Source organism: Diorhabda carinulata, chromosome X (assembly GCF_026250575.1).
Source record: "Diorhabda carinulata isolate Delta chromosome X, icDioCari1.1, whole genome shotgun sequence".
Taxonomy (NCBI): Eukaryota; Metazoa; Arthropoda; class Insecta; order Coleoptera; family Chrysomelidae; genus Diorhabda; species Diorhabda carinulata.
This window is the reverse complement of record NC_079472.1, coordinates 53,175,273-53,197,154: the sequence shown is the minus strand read 5'-3', so window position 1 is coordinate 53,197,154 and position 21,882 is coordinate 53,175,273. Positions and strand designations below refer to the sequence as shown.

The following is a 21,882-nucleotide window of genomic DNA, read 5'->3' as shown; positions in this document are numbered from 1 at the left end:
AATATAGTGAATATTCCAAGTATGTAATTGTAAATGTAAAAAAATGTGAAATGTAATTGAGAAATTTTTTTGGTACAAAAGATACACGAACCAATAATGAATGGTTAATGAATGGTATAATAAATATAGAAAAATAACAATAGTAGGCACAAAGTTATTGAAACAATAAAAATTAAATAGCTGAATAATAGTATGAACATTTTGGAAAACAATAATAAAAATAAAATGAAATATTATCAACAAATGAGGAAACAAAATAAAAAATGAACTACAACAAATATCGAAGACAAAGATTGGAGTATTTCCCAAAATTTTTAATGGAAGAAGACAGGGAGCATGAAGATGATATAAGCATGAAGGAAAACCGACAGAAATTGAATGTTTTGTTATAATCAAAAAATTCAATAGAACAAGAGAATTAGACGAAATAGTTAATGTTCTAATAAAATACGGGAATGATAACTTGAGGCACAGAATATTTAAAATCATGTAGCAATTAGAGAGGAATCAGTTTGCTTAACAACGTATATAAAATACTAATAAATAATAATAATGAACGGAAGAAAAGAAAAGTTAGTAAATCCAGAAATAGGGAAGTATCGAAAAAGCTTAAAACAAGGAAAATTAAGATTCATATTATAAACAACATTGGAATGCAAATTCTATTCATCAACTAGCATTTGATAGTTTGAGAAGGAGAACTAATATAAAGGACATGGAAAAACGGAAAGTAGTCCAAAAGTTGATAGATATAATATATAATACACCGTAAAATTGTAAATAAGTAGTAATGGAGTGTGGGCTGAGCTCCCACAAAATACAGGGCTGAAACACCTCAATTTGAACGGTTGCAATTCTATATAGAATGTATATGATAACGTTAAAATCGTATTTAATTCATTCAACAGACTTATGGAAAGATAAGAACGTTTAAGAAATCATTTTCATAAAGTGTTATATTTTATTATCTTTTCAAATGATTAAGATATTTGTATAGGATAACGAGATCATGGTATTCCAGAGGCATGAGAATGTAGTATACGCGGCATCATCCGTAAAACCGAATAGACGATCGCTTACACTGAGAAAGCTTATGAAATTTCAGAGAAAACAATTAAGACAACATGGAATTTAAGACAAATACAATGGAAATTTGTTTTAATATCTTCTAGTATTTCCTCCATATTCCCTTAAATTTAAGTGACGCTACTGACAGTAATAAAATGTATATTTCACATTTGGAGACTTAAAAACTTAACCCACACGCCTGCGACTAAGTTCCACATTTAATTTATTAGTCAAGTTGCTATCTAGAACATTTATTCATTTCTAGAATGAAACAGTCGTCTGTTATCAATTTAAATTGATAACAAATACCTTTATCAGTTTCACGCATTTAGATTCAATAAATAATTGCAGTTATTTCAACTTCGGGTCATTTTATTCCTTTACAAAATTACTACATGACCGGGCATGTACAAACAAAAAGATTGATTAAAAACGTGGATATTGTCCTTTGATATTAAACGATAAATTATTGTTTCGACAAATGTTCATTTTTGAGATATACTAATGTACAAAAGCTTATTCATTGATATTATACAGTTTGCTCACTTGTCCAGTAACTTAATATATTATAGCATGCGTCAAATTCGGTAGTTCTGATTTTTTGTAGATTTGTGATGTTAGCCTTTAAATGCTTCCAATTATGTGACCTTGGGCGCCGAACGGAACTTTGTCAAAAATCGGGATCTTTTCAAATTCTGGCGATGAAGACCCTTAAGAACTAATTTTTTGAAAAAACTTTCTCAGTACAATTTTTAAGTAGACTAAATTTACTACAACATGTTACTAGAACTATCTCTGTAGACCTAGTGATTTCCTATATTAAGCCTTTCAAAGTTTATCTTTTTTTTCGAACCTCGCAATTTTTTGCAATTCTGTCTTTCTTATTGAATTTTGAGTCTGATTATACTAACGAAGCTCTGAACTTTTATGATGGGATGTAAAGAACAAGATGCGAAGTATAAATGATAATGTTCAAGGTTGCAGAATGAACTAAGATGAAAATGAAATAAATAACTCTAGAGGAAGGAAAGAAATGTAAAAGAATTGATAAATTCTTATTTATCTATTTCGAGCAACAGCTTCAAAGAATCAGGTATAACTGAATTTACATTCTGGAAAAAGTTGGATTGTGTAAATTGTGTTGCATCGTATAATTGCGACCGTATATTCTCTTGTATGACTTCAGCAGCTGCTTTCATCACGCGTTGTTTTGAATATCTGTCATCGTGTACCAGTGAGAATTTTGTGACCTGTGCTTTTAAAACAAATAGTTGTGTGTCTCAAGTGTCTCACAACGATCAAAATATCCTCCACATATTTATATTTTGCAAACAAGCGAGCTTTGACTGTTCGTATTTGAGGTTATTCTCTTTCTATCTGGTTCATGAGTTCATCTAAAGAGAACTGACACTCCTCAGCGTTCTCTTCCAGAGATGAATAAATCTATATAAATAAACTATGAGAAAAACAAATTATCAAGTTTGTGTCAAAATTTCAGACTAAGCAGTGTTTAAAAAAAACCAGTTGAATTGGTAAAATAAAATAATAAACCGAATTCTAGTATGGCACTGTAAACGTAATAGTATTCTTTCGAGAATTCTATTAATTGAGACATAATCTAACTCCTAAATAATAAATGGCAACATTGGACACGCCATACATGACACAAGACAGCATGACATCTTAAACGCTTCACGTAAAGCTGAAAATACACATGTTCAAAAGTCAATTTCTCGAAAGCTATTTATATCCGCAATTCAAAATTTCTCGTCCTCACTCCTCACCTCATAGACTAATTGTCATGAAAATATGAATAGCTAATTCGACGGTCCATAATCTAAAGTTTAGCTTGTGCTGAACTAGACTAGACGTCATTAATCCTATCCACCACCACTGCGTTGAAGATTCAAATCCCTATCAGAGTGGATGGTCGAAGAAGATAGCTCTTCAAAGACTTTAGGTAAATTTAATGTCAAATTTTAAATTTCCACACATGCATCTGATGTGTAAGAAGCATACTGCATTTTTTATTTTTTGTGTTACAGAAACTGCACTTGTGCCTCAGCTCTTAACTTCAAGCTGTCAATGAAATACAAGACCTTTTATTTGGACCATCAAAAGGTAAAAATTGACCATTGTACATAAATTTTTCCTTTCCCTAACTTTTTACTTCATAGACCTTCGTATATGTTTTTCTTCATAAATCGTCTTGATTTTAAATCACTTTTTATATAAAATCAGTTTAAAATAACAGGTAAAAATCAATGTTCTGACCTATTTCGGCCTCAAAAAATCACCAATGTGCACTGTAAAAGACAAACAAGAGTGTATGGCGTATAATCCATCAAATCGATGCTTTAACTGTTCAAAAACGTTTTTGTTTTAACTGATGTGTGAGAACTGGTATTGTCGTTTTCTGCGATTGGCTTCCATTATTTTTTAGAACACTTCTGACAAACAGATGCTGGTGTACGATTCAGAATTAACCGTTCTACGTTGCTCTTATGGAACGGTAGCGACATGTCTAGTTTTAATGAAAAAACAGGCGACGACTTTGGAGTGCTTCGTGTGCGAGTAAACTTTTGTTTGATTTGGCTTGTCTTGAGAGACCCATACAGTCGATTGTTGTTCTTTGTATCAATAGACTCAAGCTATTTTTGAGCGATTTTCAAATTATGCGGTATCCAACGTGAACAAATCTTTTTGACAGCCAAATTTTCATGCAAGATTCAATGTTTGCAAATGGAATTAATATCCAAGTTTGCTCCAATCTCAGGTATGTCATATGACGATCTTGCAATATCAGTTTACGCACAGCATCGATGTTTTCTGGTACAACATCCAATTTTGGACGACCTTCACGACATCCATCCTGTAGCGAAGTGCGACCACGTTGGAATTTGGAAAACCAGCGGCGAAACATGTTGGTCCGAGATGTTGCTTTAACACCAAAAGTTGAAGCGAGTTGATCGGCAGACTGCTATTATCCACGTCGAAATTGAAAAGTTTTTTGAGCAAGATGAATGTTTCCAGTATCTGTCAACAATTCAAATAACGTTCACCATAAAAAATGTCAATCTTTATGATGTCAGATTTGACACATGCACATTAGTCTTGCCATATCCCAAAACTTAAGTATCAGACCTAGTAGAAATATTGAAAATAATATCAGCCTAGCAACTTAGCCATAAATTACTATAGATGTTGCGTTAATGCCCGTAATTACATAATCCAAGTTTGAAAAAACCTTGCAAAAGTCTGTAAAGATGATATCAATCTGACTATCGTCATAAGAATGTACCGTCGTATATTACAAGGAAAGTTTCCCGTGGTGGAAACATCGTCATAAAGCAGTGTTTCAATATTTTAGGATAAGCTGATTATAGTTGTTATCTCAATCTCAAAAACAAAGACAAACTCGTCGTACTCAACACTATAAAATCAATGTTTGGGCAGAAATAGTTGGTAACATAATTATTGGTTTTTATTTATTCCAAAAAAAAATTTTTAAGTGAATAGCAATGTCTCCGAATACAAGTTATACCATTCCTTGCCAAAATGCTTCCAAATGTCAATAGTCATAAATTACCAAATGATAGTAAATGGTTACAAGATAGAACCTTTCTGCTCTAAGCACGTGATGTTCGCCAGTGTTTTCTTTGAAGGTGGACTCGTAGTCAAGAGACGCATAGGAGTTCCCAAGATTTCCAGAACCTACACCTACTGATGTTTTTCTAGAAGGCAACTAAAAATCAAAGGTTCTTATAGACAAACTGCAAAATCTAAAGAAGTTACAAGACCAAGTTAGACACGAACCTAATCGAGATATTCAGGAAGTTATTCTAATGAACAAGAAGAATAATTTTCTGCACATTTTCAAGAGACCTGTCGATTGCATTTCGATCATTTAATTTAGCTGGAAACTAGCGTTAATTTTGACACTGCAGTTAGTTTGTTGTAAAATTATTCTCTGGATAAATTAAATTACTTTTTATTTTCCCTGTATAAGTATTAATTGGATGAATATGCTATTACTGAATACATTATTGAAAAGCGCTTGCAAATGAGACAGTTGGTAGAGCAAAACAGTTAATTATTTTTGAAATAATCCAAAATTCGTCAATTTTGTCACACAATGCAATAACTGAAGATTTCAAAAAATTATTCCTACAAATGCAGGAAAGTTAAAACGAAAATACATGATAGTATTTTGAATTTTTTTGAGGTTTTACATAATAATACTCTCATCATATTTAATAATTGTATTGTTTTTAGATGTTTCCACTCTATGCAATTGGAATAAAAATTCTACAGCGAGAAGCAGACGTGTTGTTTTCAAGCAAATATTCGAATTATTTGAACACGTGTAGAACAAGTAGAAAATTATAGTAGTACAGTAATGATTTTGATTATAAAAGTACCAATAAGATATTATGGAAGTAATCATTTTAAAATATGTTTCAGTGCGTGTTCAACTTCTTGAGGTGTTAATGTAATTTGTATTTGGAACGTGCCTTAATCGAACGGAGCACTGGTTAAGTAGAAGTAACTAGAATCATAGGCGGATCTCAAAAATTCCAAACAGTGATTTATATTTCACACAATTATACAGAGTTTGATAAAACATTATTAGCTAGACATTTTTTATACAATTATCGTAGCAGAAATTTAGAAATACTAGAAAAAATAATTTGAAATTGAAATAATATAATATGGAATATTGTTAAAGGAAAAAAAATGAATCGAGAAAATTGAAAAGCTACGAGGGTATATTGAAAAATTCTTAGCCTAATATAGAACCAAGCAAAATTTCAATGTCAAAATATTTTATTACTCAACATATTCTCCTCTAAATTAGACATATTTATTACAGCGAACCTGCAACGTCTCTAGATCTTTAAAAAAAAATGTTTCTTCTTGCTCTGCAAACCAGACCTCCACAGCTTTTATTACTTCCTCGTTGGAAGAGAATTTAGGACCTTTCAAACTGTTTTCAAGAAAGTGTAGTCGTGAAAAAACAGCTCGGACCCCGTAATAACCAGTAAAAGAAAATTTCAAAGGAAAAGAATTGAGCGCCTTCCTAAAGAAGTAAGGGATTTAATAAAACCCAAAATGCTAACTATGTGTTTTATTTGTAGTATTAACACATCCTATTAATAATAATCAACTTGGCATATATTTATAGAGTTCCTGATTTATTGCCAGGTATAGGACCTTTTTGCCACAGTGTGCGACGTAAGGAAACAGGTGTACACGACCTTCTAAGAATTTCTAGGAATTTTTTAAATATGGGCGCATTCTAGAATTGAACCTTCTCGACGTTATTTTATGCTTATTTGTTCTTATATAACTATCAATCAAACAACCAGTGGTGAAATACTTGATTCAGTTGATATTTACCATGAAAGTAATTCCATAAATTGGATTAATATTCTGAACTAAGAGATTTATGATAAGATAAGATGGAATCATTTATTGTTGTATCCAAAACTGCGCTGGTTATCTTAGCGAAACTGTGAGTTGAGAAATTAGATGCATTTATTTTTATATCATAAAAAAACTTGAGCTGATATTTCATGAAAACGATAAGTAGGTATCGTTAGTTCAATTTTCATATTTATGAGACATATTTTTATCGATGAATGAATAAATTCGAGTCTTCAAGAAATTAAAAACGTTCATTTTTCATATTTTCCTATGAGATCGAAACGTTCAAGAAGAAATTGAGAATAGTCAATTTGTAAACTCAATTTGAATGTCATCAGTCTAAAAAGCATTCATTTCGAAATACCTGAATGAACTTTGTGTCGCTTTTTAGCAATACTTCACTCAAAAAGATTTTCGATTAAGTAATCTGGGAAAAAATATTCCATTCATTAAAAATCTAAACAATAAACTGAAGAAATTATTGAGCTATATTTAGATTTTGAACTCAAATCAGAGTTCATATGGGGTGCAAGTTTTCGAAAAGAATGCAATGAAATATCCAAGCTTCATGTTAATGATTTGGAAATTTTGTTGCCTTTCTCATCAATATATTTGTGTGAAACTACATTTTCAATTAAAATAAACCATCGAAATAGTTTTAATATTGTGCTCGCCTCAGGTATAGTAACTGATTTAATTCAATCAGAAACAAGAAGGGGTACTAATCTCATTGATTTTAAGAATAGTTATAGCCATGTTTCAGTTGTTTCATTTTCGTTATGATTCTTTCACTAGCATGTTCCATATTTGTCATCTATATTATGAATAAAAAATGAACTGGAAAGTAGAGGACCGCAATATTTTTTACAAGATCGTGAACTTAATAGGTTGATGAACACTGTTTGAAACCACAAGAAACAATGGGAGGCTGTACAATTACATTTTTCTGTAATAAGACGTTGGTTTTTATGCTGAACTGAAGAGAATTTTAAATTAGGTACATCAGTCAAATGAGATTCTTTTGATACTACAAACTAAACAAACTACAAACTAAAACTAATTGAATAAATCAAATTCTGGACATTAATGTAAAGCGACTGAATTTTTTCTTATTATAATATAATCATTGCTACATAATAAAATTTCAAAAATATATTTTTCTCCAACCATCAAAAAATGTTGACATTTTTGTACTATTTTCAGGTGCAAACGCTATCAATTCCCTTACCGTACAAAAATCCTAAGATTAAAAGTAGCGTTTTTAATCCTAGGACTAAAAGTACAACTAAACTACTACAAAAATTGTATGATTAGTACGTCTACTTGACAATCGATATTTACCAACAATACCAGATATCCATGACTACTGACTTGCTATCGCTGTTATAATTAATAGGTGTTCAAATTTATTACCAAATTATTAACGATTTTTTAATAAAACTGACTTTGTTCTAATTTTAACTTGGTTGGTGAAAAAATAGTATATATCATACGGACTAAAAGTGTCTATTTTTACTCGCAATTTTGCATTAAGTCGGCTTGTAACTGCAAATATTGCTCGTAAAAAATATGCATTTTTAATCCTTATAATATAATATACTATTATTGAGCTCCGCTGAACGAAAGCCTTTATCTCAAGAAAAAAAAACTGTTCACCATCATTTCGGTAAGTTACAACTACTTCCTTTGATGAATCAAGTCCCCATTGTAATGAAAATCGAAGAATATTATCATGGATGTAACAAATTAGCGCTAGAAATATTTTACTGGTGATACTTGGTTACGACATATAAGTCACCTTGTGTCCCGGTCAGTGCAGTGACGTCGTTTATAGGTATATGATAATAGGTAATAATCAACACAAGTTGAATTAATTTGAAAAAGATTAATTATACTGTGATGATAATATTTTAAAAAAAACATGAGAAACTTAAATTTAGAAGACCTGGTAACATCTCTATCAAATACAGTTATCATTATTCAACTAATGATTGGTAACATACTTGTTTAGAGAGAATTTCTAAAAATTCTAAACATATAACTACTATAAATTAAGTATACTGATGAGTCCACAACGGCCTCCGGTGTCCTTAGCCCAATTTCTTCAAAACATGATCTCATAGTAAGTAAGACTCACCTTCAACATGTAGGGTTTATACTGCTGCAATTTACTGTACTCTTGAGGGTGTAAAATTATTATCCTAGCTTACTCACTGTTATATTTATTTTTTTTTTTCAGTCACCGAATAACCGAAGCATACACGATTCTACAAAACTCTCTTCATTGGTAACAGTCTCTCTCATCTGGCTTCCTCCTCATACTGGAATTACTGCTATCACCAGTGAAGATCACCATGTTGAAATGATGTTTTAATATATTCTTCAGTAACAGTGAAGACGTTAGCAGTTATTCCAGTGTGAGATGGAAATCAGTTACAGTTACATAATACATCATATAGTTACATTCAAAATATTAAAAATTAATTTGAGAGCACTTTATAATAATTTATCCACTTCTCATATCCTACTGAATTTTTTTTGAGTAAGTATTAGAAAAGCGATCATCAGCAGACTTCGAGTTATCCACACCAAACTTCCATACGCTCAGCTGCTCCACTTAGATGAAAAAAAGTTACTAACCTCTACTTCTAAATATGCTTCAAGAATTTTGCTAAAGTCGCTAAAATTTCACAAAAAAATTTGTATATAAATTGTTCCAAATCCTAAAATGTACGATATCTAGAAATGCTGTTCTTTCGGTACGTTAAAAAGTATTTCGCGGCCTAAGCATACAAATAAGAAACGTTTATTACAGAAACCTCCAAAGTGCGCTTTTTTCAACTTTCGGAAAACTAAAAAAAAACCGTTTTGCAGCTTAAGTATAGTCTAATCATCTTCAAATATTTTTTTACCAAATCAAAAACATGCTATTGGAATAATCTATTTTTTTTAGTTTTGTTTTTGCACATTGCACTTTAGTGGTTTCTGCTATTGAAATTGAGTCAAACCATTATTTTTTATGTGTTTTGGTATCAAAGGCAAGTACTAGATACACTTATGTATGAAAAAGAGTGTTTTTACTAGGCCTAAATAAAAAAAGAACAAGTAGACTACACGCTACAGTAGGTATGGCTATATACAAAGATCTTGCCTTATTCACTTATTCAGCTTCTGGCAAGTCTTCTAGCAGCTCCTGGTCAGTTGTTGGCCATTGGATGATAGCTTCATATCCAACAGTGTATTCCATCAACTTCTTTAGATGGTCTATCTTTTTTTTGTTGATTGAGACCTAAAACCAAAAATCTCACTGTGCAAAAACCGATAAATTTTAAAATTTGTTATAGCCTACAAAAATGCTTAGCTAAAAGTAGAATATAAACGTTTAAAATAACCTTGATGAAATAAAAGTAAACATACCTTTCCCAAAGGATAAGGTTTCTCTGTTGGTAGTTCCGGAGGGCTGGCAGTTTTTAGCAATGTGAGGGTAGATTTTATTCCTCTGATGAATTCGCTTGCGACTACTTTTCCCGGAGTAACCTTGTTGTAGATAAATTGCTTGTATTTGGACACTTTGAAAGGCTGCTTATTACCTTTGGGTACTCCCCTGCCAGATGCTTCGTCCGAATTTGGCATTTTCTTATATCATTTTTCCTTATATGATTTGGACCACCAATTTTTTAAACTGAGAACATCGTCTGATGTAAGGTGATATGGAGTAAATCGGCCAGACTTACTAGCTTTTAGCATGAGCTCTGCATATTGATCAGGAGTATAAATCCTATCCATCTTTCTCAAGAGACGCTTTATGCTTCCAAAATGTCTGTGACATGGGGAAAATGAGTGGCCACGTACAGGGTAGTTGTGAGTTATTGTTTCAAACCGACCTGAGCCACAGAGGCTTAGTAAAAACCGTACAACTGTATGATTCTTATTTCGGCCTGATAGCCCATCACAAAACAGTACGAGATGCTTCACATTAACTGGAAGCGACGGCGCTTGGGTTCTTTCTTAAATAAACGGATTATTTTCAAGGCTGCCAAATAGCATACCTCATCTGGAAAATAGGTTATCTCTCCACTAAAAGATGTATTTACCTATAAATTGTACAGCTCCACAAACAATACATTTTTGAAAATTTTGTCCCTTAGGTGGTTTCTGAAATAAAACAATTCCTATTGTTTTTCTTGTCCATCAGACAGAGGAACGAACAATCTGTCTATATCAACGATATCTCCTCACAAGCCGAATGTAGCGAGTTCGATTTTTTTGCTTTTAATTCCTATATAGTTGTAGATGTGCCGAAACGAAAGTGATTTTGGGCATTATTCGAAAGAAATCATTAAAATAAACCAAAATGTGATCAGTCAAACGACATCAAATGATATGAATGGACATCAATAAATTATGAGACATCGATAGACGTCAATTGGCTTCAATGGACATCATGTCATTTTCAATTCCATAAACCAATTATGAGAATTGTCAAGATAATTACTACAAAATCATCAAATAAAATTTTTGATATTTATCTTGTTTTATCTCTATGTAAACCTTTGATGAATGAAAATAATACCTTCTAATTTTTATTTCTAGGCAGGCCAAATACTTATAAATTTTTTGCTAGGGCTAATGTTGTCAAGAAAACAGTATGAAATATTTTTTGCTCCCATACTTTTTGCTTAATTTTAATTAAACATTGTATTGCGTTGTAATTGATAACAAAATTCATCACTTAAATTGTATAGTTTCATAAAACTGTGATATATTCATTTTAAGACGGTTAGAAGCTGCAAAAAACTACATTTTCCAAATGTATTCCAAGCAAATAAAACCGAAATCAATGAATTATCTCATATTTATGCAATCTAATTCAATAAATGACTACTACCTAGAAACATAATTGACAATTCAACTGAAAACATTTCACATGAACATGTTAACAACGTGCGTAAAGCGACCCTTCGCCAGACCACAGGTACGCCTTTTACGAAGTGTAGATTGAATCCAGCAAAGAGGTCACGATCTTTAGTGGTTTGTTATTCGGCATTTTTTATCTGATAGACTTTCATATTGAATTATGATTCTTTATAACATTTCCTCGCAATCAATGATATTATATGAGCACGTTAGAGATTGATGCTATTTCACTTTTGATTAAGATCATAGAACTTATTTGTTGTAAAAATGTCAGCGGGATTCCGACAAGCCATCATAGCAGATCTAGAGATATAAACCAAATAAAAATAATATATTTTTTCAGTACAAAATCAATTTATGTCTAGAAAATGTTGCCGCTTCCATGAGAATTTCAGATAATGATTGTAAGCATGATTTTAAACTAGCAGTGTGAAACTTCACATACCTTGATCTGAGAAAATTTACTAAACATGCACATCTCCAATAAAACTAATAATATTAAAGTACATCCAATGGCAATGCCTATAAACTGTCTCATATTCGATAATATATTTCCATAATACTGATATTTAGATACCTAGCAGTCGGAATAAGTATTGTCAGTGTCTTTGGTATCGCTTTAAGATAAAAAAAATCGAAAATCTCTCTGTGAGTTCTTAGTCCTCACTTCAGGTTTTAACTTTATTGTTCGTCGTTGAATTTTATTGACAAAATGTCTCGTTATTTATAACGTAGGTGTGCCACACACATATAGAGATCTTTTAAGAACAGGCGTATACACTATTGTTCCAAGCGTTAGACATCCGTGATTTTTATGTTTTGACATCAACGAATTTATTGATTTAATGACTTTATTACGGAACGGAAACGTCCATATATCCCCTAAATTTCCTACAATACTCTATAACATAATTTATAGAGAAATTAATGTGATAATTTAAATAGTAGGTGTCTTTCGAGTGAATTATTTAGAATAGTACGAGATTTATTTAGATAAGTAACACTATTAAGTAAAAAGGATGAGAAAGTATAAGAGATTTATCAATATGGAGAATACATAAAAAAAAAGACGATATTCTCTTGTTTTCCAAAATTAGAATAACGTTGAATCCGTATAATATACGAGGCTTGCCTTTTAAGTCTTTACTATCGAACAATAGTGGTGTCAATGAGTAGTGGCACTCCTGTATTTGTAAAATGACGTTTGTTATTGAGAAGCCATATATCAACCACATCCTTTAAAAAACCAATTCCAGCTTCCATTTCAGCGTCATCTCTTGGTTCATTAGCAGTACTAAATGTACAGGGAAACAACAGTTTCCTTTCTGCTTTTGGCGGCATATTTAAAATTCAAATTTTTCGACGAAGAATTGGGCTTCAGAAATGGAACAAAAAATTATACAAACGTTAGTTTTTAGATACACGAGAAAAAATATAAAAATACTTGTACGTACGTATATATTAGGATCTATTGTGTATCCCTTTATTGCTTCAATTTTTTCTAATGTTTTGTTGAAGTGGTGGTTGTGGTGAAAACCACAAGTTACCGGTGTTTCCAACAATTCGTAATCTATAAATAGTGTATATCTATTTTTAAATATTAACAAAAATAGAAAAATAATTTACCAGAAAAATGTAGAAATAGCACCGCGCCCTTTATTAACTCCAAACCTTTGTCATCTTGTTTCATACACAACGGGCTGAAATTTTATTGCAATTTTTTTTATTGTTCTGATATGTTGCCCATTAAAGAGGCCCGGGTTAACCAGATAGTTCTTACTGGGCATCAGAAGGAAAACCAAACCACTTTTCTTCTACAGACTGTTCAGGGACTTGATGCAAAAAATTTGGAAGTGTGTAGATGACATGAAAATAATACTAGGGCAGAAGAAATTTTCTCATACGACCCCTCGTTTCTGAGTTATAAGCCTTTAAAATTACGAAATCTCAACTTATATTGTATATTTTTAATGGATGATTACGTTTGTCCATGTAGTGTGTTTCGCGGAATAAGCTCTACACTACAATCTGAGAACCAAGGACGGCTCATGCTCAATGGCTATCAAATATAAAGGTAGCAATTACATACAATACAAATTTAATTCTATAATAATATATAATATACATTTAACTAAAATATTCATACTTCAGTAGATTTTTGATTTTTAAATCGTTGTACATGCAAAGGAAACCGTTCGCCATAAAGAAACATTCTAAAGAAAATTATCATAAATTGTAATTATGTACTGAAAATACTTACAGGAGGTAAAAAAAATCAAACATTTCTAATTGAATGTCGACCATCGTATTACTTACAAAAGGAAAACATTGAAATTTAGAAAAGAATTGTTGGAACAAATAAAAACTATAATGAATATTTGAGGCATCTTGCCTTTCTACACACTTTCGGACTCTAAGGAGGATATTTCTTTGAACTTGGAAGAACATTCGAAGATTCTGCCTTATGGCATCACAATGGAAATTCATTATATCGATCATTTCCTTCCTTGTGTTCACCGGTGTGGTATATACCAAGCTCCAAAAAAAAATGAATAACCAGATAATAACTCGAATGGGAGATTTTCCACCTTTGTTATGTGATATTTCTCCAAACATTCGCAGAGGTATGTGGTTCATGCACGATGAAGCATCTTCCACTTCAATGATGTAAAAAGCCACCTTATTAACATCTTTACCAATAGATGGATTGGTTGTAGAGGTCCATTTGAATGGCTACATATATTAAAAGCTTGGTACATGCCACACAGGTAAACACAAGGAACGAAATGTTCGATAGAATGAACTTCCATTGTGACGCTATAAGGCAGGATCTTGGAATGGTCCTAAATCATGACTTTTATCGAGTTAAACAAAGAGTAACTTTTGCTGAAAAATCGATTGAAAAATTCATCAAGTTACGGATTGTTAAACATTGGGTATGAGCCGCCCCTGGCCTTTAGACAGTGATGTAGAATTATAGATATATATATAAAAAAATATAATACTAAATATTATTTCGTTTTAGTTATCTTATCATAATTTAATACTAAACACTTTTGCACATCCATTACAGGTAGCAAAATAGCGTACGTGAATAAAACCGAAAAGCTTCTTTACTGCTGAATACGTGCTACAATAAGATTAACAATTTGTTGTTGGTAGGCATCCGGTCTAGATCAACTACGCATCCACTGTATTATATCTGTAATCTGGACATCATAGCCACTAGTGTTACCTACCGTCAAATCTATAAACATATTAGTTGTACTAATGAACCAAGAGAGTACGCTACGGTTCACTTTTCCCACCCTTCCATACCCGGTTGAGAAGCCAGTAGCAATTTAGTAATTGTCTGTGGAATTTGTTGTCTGAAGTGTAAAAGAAGATAATTCATGCAAAAACGAAAATCACACGTGAAGGTTTACGTTGGATGATTTATTATGATATGAAAAAAGTTTTACTCAACAACAATGAATGGAATTTCATCATACAACTTTGGTAATGAAGCAATTATTGCATCACTCATTATTGTTGTTTTGCTCACATTCAAGTTTATTCCTGCCCTGCTAAGTTCTTTCAACATCTCAATGAGCTCATTAACATCAAATAAAATTGAAATAAACTTCACTATGTTCTACGAATCGTCTTCCTTATGGTCAATTCTTTTATACAAGAAGTTACAGGTAGTGAAATTAATATTGTCAAATCGTTATTAGCTAACATTGTTTTTGTAAATGATAATAATCATCAAAAAGACAATCATCATTCTAGAAGAAAGAGAAAACCAAGGAAGTTATCACAACAAAGGTATTAAGAAAAAGAAGTTGGAGGTCGGCTTTGAGTTTATACGTTCTGTTCAGCTTAGATAAACTTTATGTGTGTATAATATGTTTTCTATCGAACTATCATAGGTCGTCACTGAAAAAACCAATTAAAATGTACATAATATTCTTAATAAAAATATGAAAAGTAACATTCTGTTCACGGTTCAAGGAACAACAGTATATACAATGATGAAAGTGGAAATAACACCCATACACACCTTCATGTTAAAAATTGTAATTGGTTTTTACTGGGGTAGGTACACACAATAACAGCTGCCCAATGTGAAATTGTCAATTTGTTTGGTCTGAAGTGATGACATCTCTTAGTAGCCTGTGGATTAACACTATTCCATTCACTCGTTGTGTATTTTAAATACCCTGATATCCACTAATAATTATATAAATTGTGTTTGCTGATACGAGAGTTGCCTTTTAATTATTTACAAAAAGTGAAACAGAAACGAGAAGGTTCGAAACAATGTTTTATGCTTTGCAAACTATTCGCGTTTAAGGTCTATAACCTGGAAAAATTTGATCTCTGAACCTGATATCGTAGAAACATGATTTTGAAAGTTTCCAACAGCTACATAGTTTTATATGCTTTTATAACTAAACTACCCACTGAATTACACACGTTTGACCAAAAATATTCAAAAATACAATTAAAAACGATTTGAACAATATAAAGAAACATGAGAAATTCCAAAAAAGTTAACCAAAGGTTATGTTTACCACCCTGCGGCTATATTGGTTTCGTAAACGTCAAAATCTTGGAATTTCCTATAATGCATAATGATTTAGTTTTGATGTGACTTTCGACATGTTGATTGAATAATATTCCATCGAATTAAGCAATCTAAGAAAACAGGATCTATGTTAAACTGGCGGCTGTGGGGTAAACAATTGATTTCCTCGTATCTACTCACATTACTTTTTCTTTGTTTTTCCGGTAAAAAGTTTTTTTTGTATTGGTTTTTTTTGTTTCATGGTATTAAAATGACTCTTTAGATACTTTTTATATCTGCTGTAGTGAAACCAATACAGCTGAAACTTAGTAACTTTGCGTTTTTCTGTCAGTCTGCTTTCAAGCGAATCTGAAAATTTTGGACACTTGCATTTATTTTGTGTTTGTTCAAAAATTCAACTAAAAACGATTTAAACAAAGAAAATATGAAGAAACACGAGAAACACAATCCAAACAATGCTAACCAAAGGTTATGTTTACTACACTGCGGTCATATTGATAACATAAACGTCAAAGTTTTGGAATTTCCTATAATACATAATGATTTAGTTTTGATGTGACTTTCGACATAGTGATTGAATAATATTTCATCGAATTAGGCAATATAAGAAAAAAGGATCTATGTCAAACTGGCGGCTGTGGGGTAAACAATTGATTTTCTCGTATCTACTCACATTAGCTTTTCTTGTTTTTTCCGGTAAAGAGTTGTTTGTATTGGTTTTTTTGTTTCATGGTATTAAAAAGACTACTTTTTATATCTGCTGCAGTGATTCTAATACAGCTGAAACTTAATAATTTTGTATTTTTTTGTCAGTCTGCTTTCAAGCGATTTACAAAATTTTGGACACTTGTATTTATTTTGTGCTAGAGCTACGAGAGTTCTTTTGACATTAATTTTCACTGTTGCGTTCAAGTTTATTGAACGTGATAACCAAGTGGCAGCTAAAAGATTCAAGAGCAAACTTTAAGCTTTAGGTTCATTTTTCACATGTTTCTATTATACTTGCATTGCAGATTATATTTATGTTCACTAAACACAACACTGCAAAGTAGGAAAAACGACAAAGTCACGTTTCGTTCAGTAGCAATTTCATAATAAAACTGCTAACAGTGAGGTATAAAATCGAACAAATAAGTAAACAAAGCACACAAAACCCCAGCGAGTATTTTTAAATGGGCATCAGCTGATTTTGACAATTTGATAGATTGCTCTATTGACAATATTATTCAATTGACAAGAGTAAGATCTGTCATTACTTACCAATATTCTCTTAGTGATCTGTAGATTATGTGATAATTTTAAATAAAAGTGAATTTATAAAAAGCGCGGTCAACAAAATGTTAATCGTTTCTTCTATCACAGTGAAAAATTTATCATGTTAAATACATAATATTAAATAGTCGTTGAATTGACAAAACGTTACTATGGGTGAAAGCTATTTTTTTTTCATTATTTCATATCATGTTTTGATAACATTCACTAGTAGATAACTCTACAGCTAAAATGTAACCACTAATGGGCTTATATAACATTAGCGCTCTATCATATCACTCATACCAATACTTTCTATAACTATATTTCAACTTTTTTTTTACATAGTACGTACTAGTTTGCATATATTCTACTTACTTTAGTTCATAATACTAAAAATAAATATACGACTAAATTAAATACCTGTTCAAAGCAACCGCAATTATAACAAATAAGGAGAAACAACATCTAGATGCCTTAAAGATACAGTTTGTTCTAGTCTGATTTAATTAAATGAACACAAATTACTCATTTAGTAGCCGTTCGTGACTAAATACATCGAAAAGTGTTATAAATTAGAATTTAGAGTCATGGTCGAACCAAAAGTGTCGAGGAAAAAATATGGAGCTTTTTATTTACGAATTAGTAATATATACTAATAGTATAAAGCTGAAGAGTTTGTTTGTTTGTTTGAACTCGTTTATCTCAGGAATTACTGGTTGGAATCCAAAATTCTTTTGGTGTTGGATAGTTCATTTATCGAGGAAGGCTTCGGGCTATATAACGTCATGCTGCATCAGTGAAAAATGTTGCAAAAACGAGGAAAATCTTATATATAAAATTCTCGTATCACAATGTTAGTTACCTTACTCCTCCAAAACGGGTTGATCCATTTTTATGAAATTTTACATATTCAGTAGGTCTAAGAATCAGCCAACATCTATTTTTCATACCCCTAAATGTCAAGGGTGATCCATCCCTCCTTTTTTTAGTTGAAATTTTCAATTGGGTTTCAAAATGATAATCGATTATAATAATTTTAGTACGATAAATTCTTATTCAGAATTAATAATTTCAATTTCTTTTAATTATGTATTTTTTCTCAATTTAATTTGATATTTTACCCTCGCCAGTAGATAACTGATCAACTATCAATCGATCAGTTATCCCCGCCAGATGTCTACCGTCCTCACCTTTCATTTAGCAAACTCTCGGAGTTGGGTTGAGAACGAAGCCGCTCGCCTGTCTTCACTGACTTTTATAATTATTTTCATGTTTTATTTGTGTATCGATCGTAGCAGTGGTTCTTAAACGTATTTTTTTGATTTTTCTGTGCAATTCTCATGTTAATTTCACTCTCATCGTAAATTTATCATTAACTAACTTCCAGTGCAATAATTATTTATTCACAATTTATTAATAACTGAAACGACAGTTTATACTCTCATGAAGATAAAAAAAATACGTGTTGTCAGCTGCCGCCAACAACGGCCATTATCGTACCTGTAGATATTGTACTTAAGATTTTTTGCAAATAGTTTCAAATCAAAACAGAAACGTGTAAGTGTTTGATAGATATACGTGTTTTATTAATGTGAGAGGTGAGTCAAATAATATGCAAACGTAGACGTATATAAGTCACTGTTTTTCTCCAATGTTTATTTTAACTTGATTTGTTTATAGGTTACATGTACAGTACATCAATACCAATAATGCAAAGGGACCAATTTGAGTCGTCGAACAATTAAATTATGCAAGATATAAGAGCACAGATGCAGATGTTCTTGTGAGCATGGCGCAGTTACGTGAATAACAATCGCAAGAGGCACGAGAGGAAATAAATCAAAAGAAACAATTAGAAGGAAGAGATACGTGCATATTCATAGTCAAAACACGTAAAGGTATTGACCAACAACGCCAATAAGTTCTTCGAGCATTTACATCAGATTTATTTCTTCGACTAGCATTCCAGTATGAGCCTGATTTTGAATTCCAAAGTGGTTATTGGTGAAAATATGAATAATTTTTATTTATGTTTATCAAGAATTTTGATTTGAATATTCGTTAACTCAATTAAGAATACTTTATTAACCTAAACCAGGACTTTATGCAAAAAATTCGAGTAAGTAAATTACTTGAAAACAATGCTGTGACATATAATAATTTTCTCATACGAGTCATAGGCCTTTGAAGTTGCGAAATCAGAGTTTTCATTTAAGTATATTTTCTAAATTATACAATCGAACATTATGAATTTGCAATGGATTATTATGTATGTTCGTATAATAATATGATCTTCGATAAAATGTAGTGCAAACGCTTATTTCTTTATTCATAAGTAAGTATTTCCAATAAACAATTACAATTTCTGATAATTTTTTTCAGAATGTCTCTGTATGGCGAACGATTTCTTTGGCTTGACAAGTATTTAAAAATCTACATATCTTGAACAAAGAGTATCTTCCTGTTGAAAAATCGATTGCAAAATTTATATATACAGGTTGTTCTTGTAAAGGTTACGGATTGTTAACCATTGGGTATGAGACGCTCCTGACCTTCAAATAGTATTGTAGAATTATCTATTCTGTCAAACGTACATAATCATCCATTAGAAATTCATAATGTGTGAATGATTAATTTAGAAAATATACTTAAATATAAGTTCTGACTTTGCAATTATTAAGGGTTATAACTAAGAAACAAGGGGTCGTATGAAAATTTTTTTCCTTTGTGATATATATCCATATTATAGCATACCCTAAACGGGAACCAAAATATGTCGATTAGATTCATAAGAGAATTTGAGAGACTCTGCAATCTCTCAAATGCTAAAACTACGATTTTTGGTCACCATTCTCCCGACTTTTTCGATATATTCGACGTTGATAGAAAAGTATGGGCGAGTTTTTGTCGACTTTCACTAAATGATTTGTGCCTTCAAATACTTGCGTTCGCGATAAAGTAGACTCTCGTAAACGCACCTGCACCATTTCCACGATTCCATAGCCATTACCCAATTAGATATACAAAATTTCAAGCAAATTATCGAAGTCGATATCATCAGACAAACTTTTCGCATAGCAAACAAACATCTGACAAGCACACTCTCACGAGTATTAAGATATGGCACTAACCTAAACTAACCTTACCTTATCGATCAAAATTGATCAGACCATGTATTTCTTCGGATAGTTTTTCCCAATTAGAGTTCGGTCTCTCTGAAATTTTTGTTCTTAAAACACTGTATTGAGGTATGGATATTCAAATATTATAACAGGTCTTCTTTTTAAAATGATTTATTAATAATTCGTGTTTAGTAACCACACATGTGGTTTCAAAAATATTCTATTATGATATATAGATCTATTAATGAATTGAAATACGCTTTCGTTATTTATTATTGCACCTTGTATTTATTGATCAATCGATATATACATAAATTAAACAAACGGCGGTACATTCTTTGTGGTTTCTAATTGATCCCTAATTCATCGTAACTTTATTGTAGATTTATGTTCATTTGTGTCATGGAATGAAAGAAAGATTGCTTTGTATTTAATAGTTACATGTCTTTATCTTAATTAGATGTACCACGATATACCTATTTCAATAGATTGTCTTTTGTTCCTTTCATAACTTGTGGTCACGTTTAACCTGACAAATACTTTTGACTAAGATGATTTTTTAAGATTATTTAACATTATTCATAAACTTCTCTTGTGTAGATGTCGAGAAAAGATATTCTTGACGCGAATGAGGGAGAGGAATTTTATCGGGATGGCTTGGTTTTATCGATACTAGTTGAAAAAATTAAATATCATCACCACTGCAATATTTTAGTACTTTAACAAATGGATCGGTTTTTTTAAAAGGCGTAAGTCCACTTCCTCTATGGATTCTGTTGTTTGATTTCTGGACTTTCGCCTGTTATCTGCAGTCAGCTGTTACTGCTCATTTTTGTCTATTGTTATTATAACCTCCAAAATATTGTAGTGAATCTTTCTAAGCATCCTTGTAAAGTCTTTGTAGGCGACACAACATTATTCCTGTACCACTAAGGTGTAGCACGAAAACGCCCTAATGAGGTTTGATCTATTCTTAATGAATACCTAAAGTCAATATCAAGCCAATACACTGAGCTTCTTCTGTTCGGTGATAACTGTTCAGGCCAAAACAAAAACCCAACGATGTCAAGGTTCTGCTTATACATGACAGATTCAGGTCGTTTCCAGAAGGTCACTCAATATTTCCCCGTTTGCGGCCACAGTTTCCTCTCGTGTAGCAGGGATTTCGGACTAATATCTGAGGCTTTAAAGAAACATGACCGCATTTTTTATGTTCATGAAATAACTGACATAATTTTGCAAAACTCATCACGGCTTAATAAGTTCACTGTTCATGAGGTTACATCATCTGACATAGTTTTAGATTTCAAAAAATGACAAAATAAGTTTTACGAAAATGTTGTATATCTCAAGAAGCAAAAGGAAAAAACACAGATAAGAATATTATGTTCGTTTATGAATCTATGTTAAAAGGATGTGTTAAAGCCTACCCTACAATAAATGATATTATTAATCACAACATTTTACTTGCTAAGACAAAAGCAGTTAATCTCTCCTCATTTTCGGTTCTGGCTTACGAAAGTC

General features: G+C 31.6%; 1 protein-coding gene across 1 annotated transcript; it reads right to left on the bottom strand.

The window, feature by feature from the left end:
* Window positions 1–9,532: 9,532 nt before the first annotated feature.
* Window positions 9,533–10,182, bottom strand: LOC130901373 (uncharacterized). The gene is made up of 2 exons (XM_057812714.1): window positions 9,913–10,182; window positions 9,533–9,784 (listed from the first exon to the last, which is right to left on the bottom strand). The coding sequence occupies exons 1-2, from the start codon at window positions 10,126–10,128 to the stop codon at window positions 9,656–9,658; spliced, it is 345 nt and encodes a 114-aa protein (XP_057668697.1). The 5' UTR covers window positions 10,129–10,182; the 3' UTR covers window positions 9,533–9,655.
* Window positions 10,183–21,882: the final 11,700 nt, after the last annotated feature.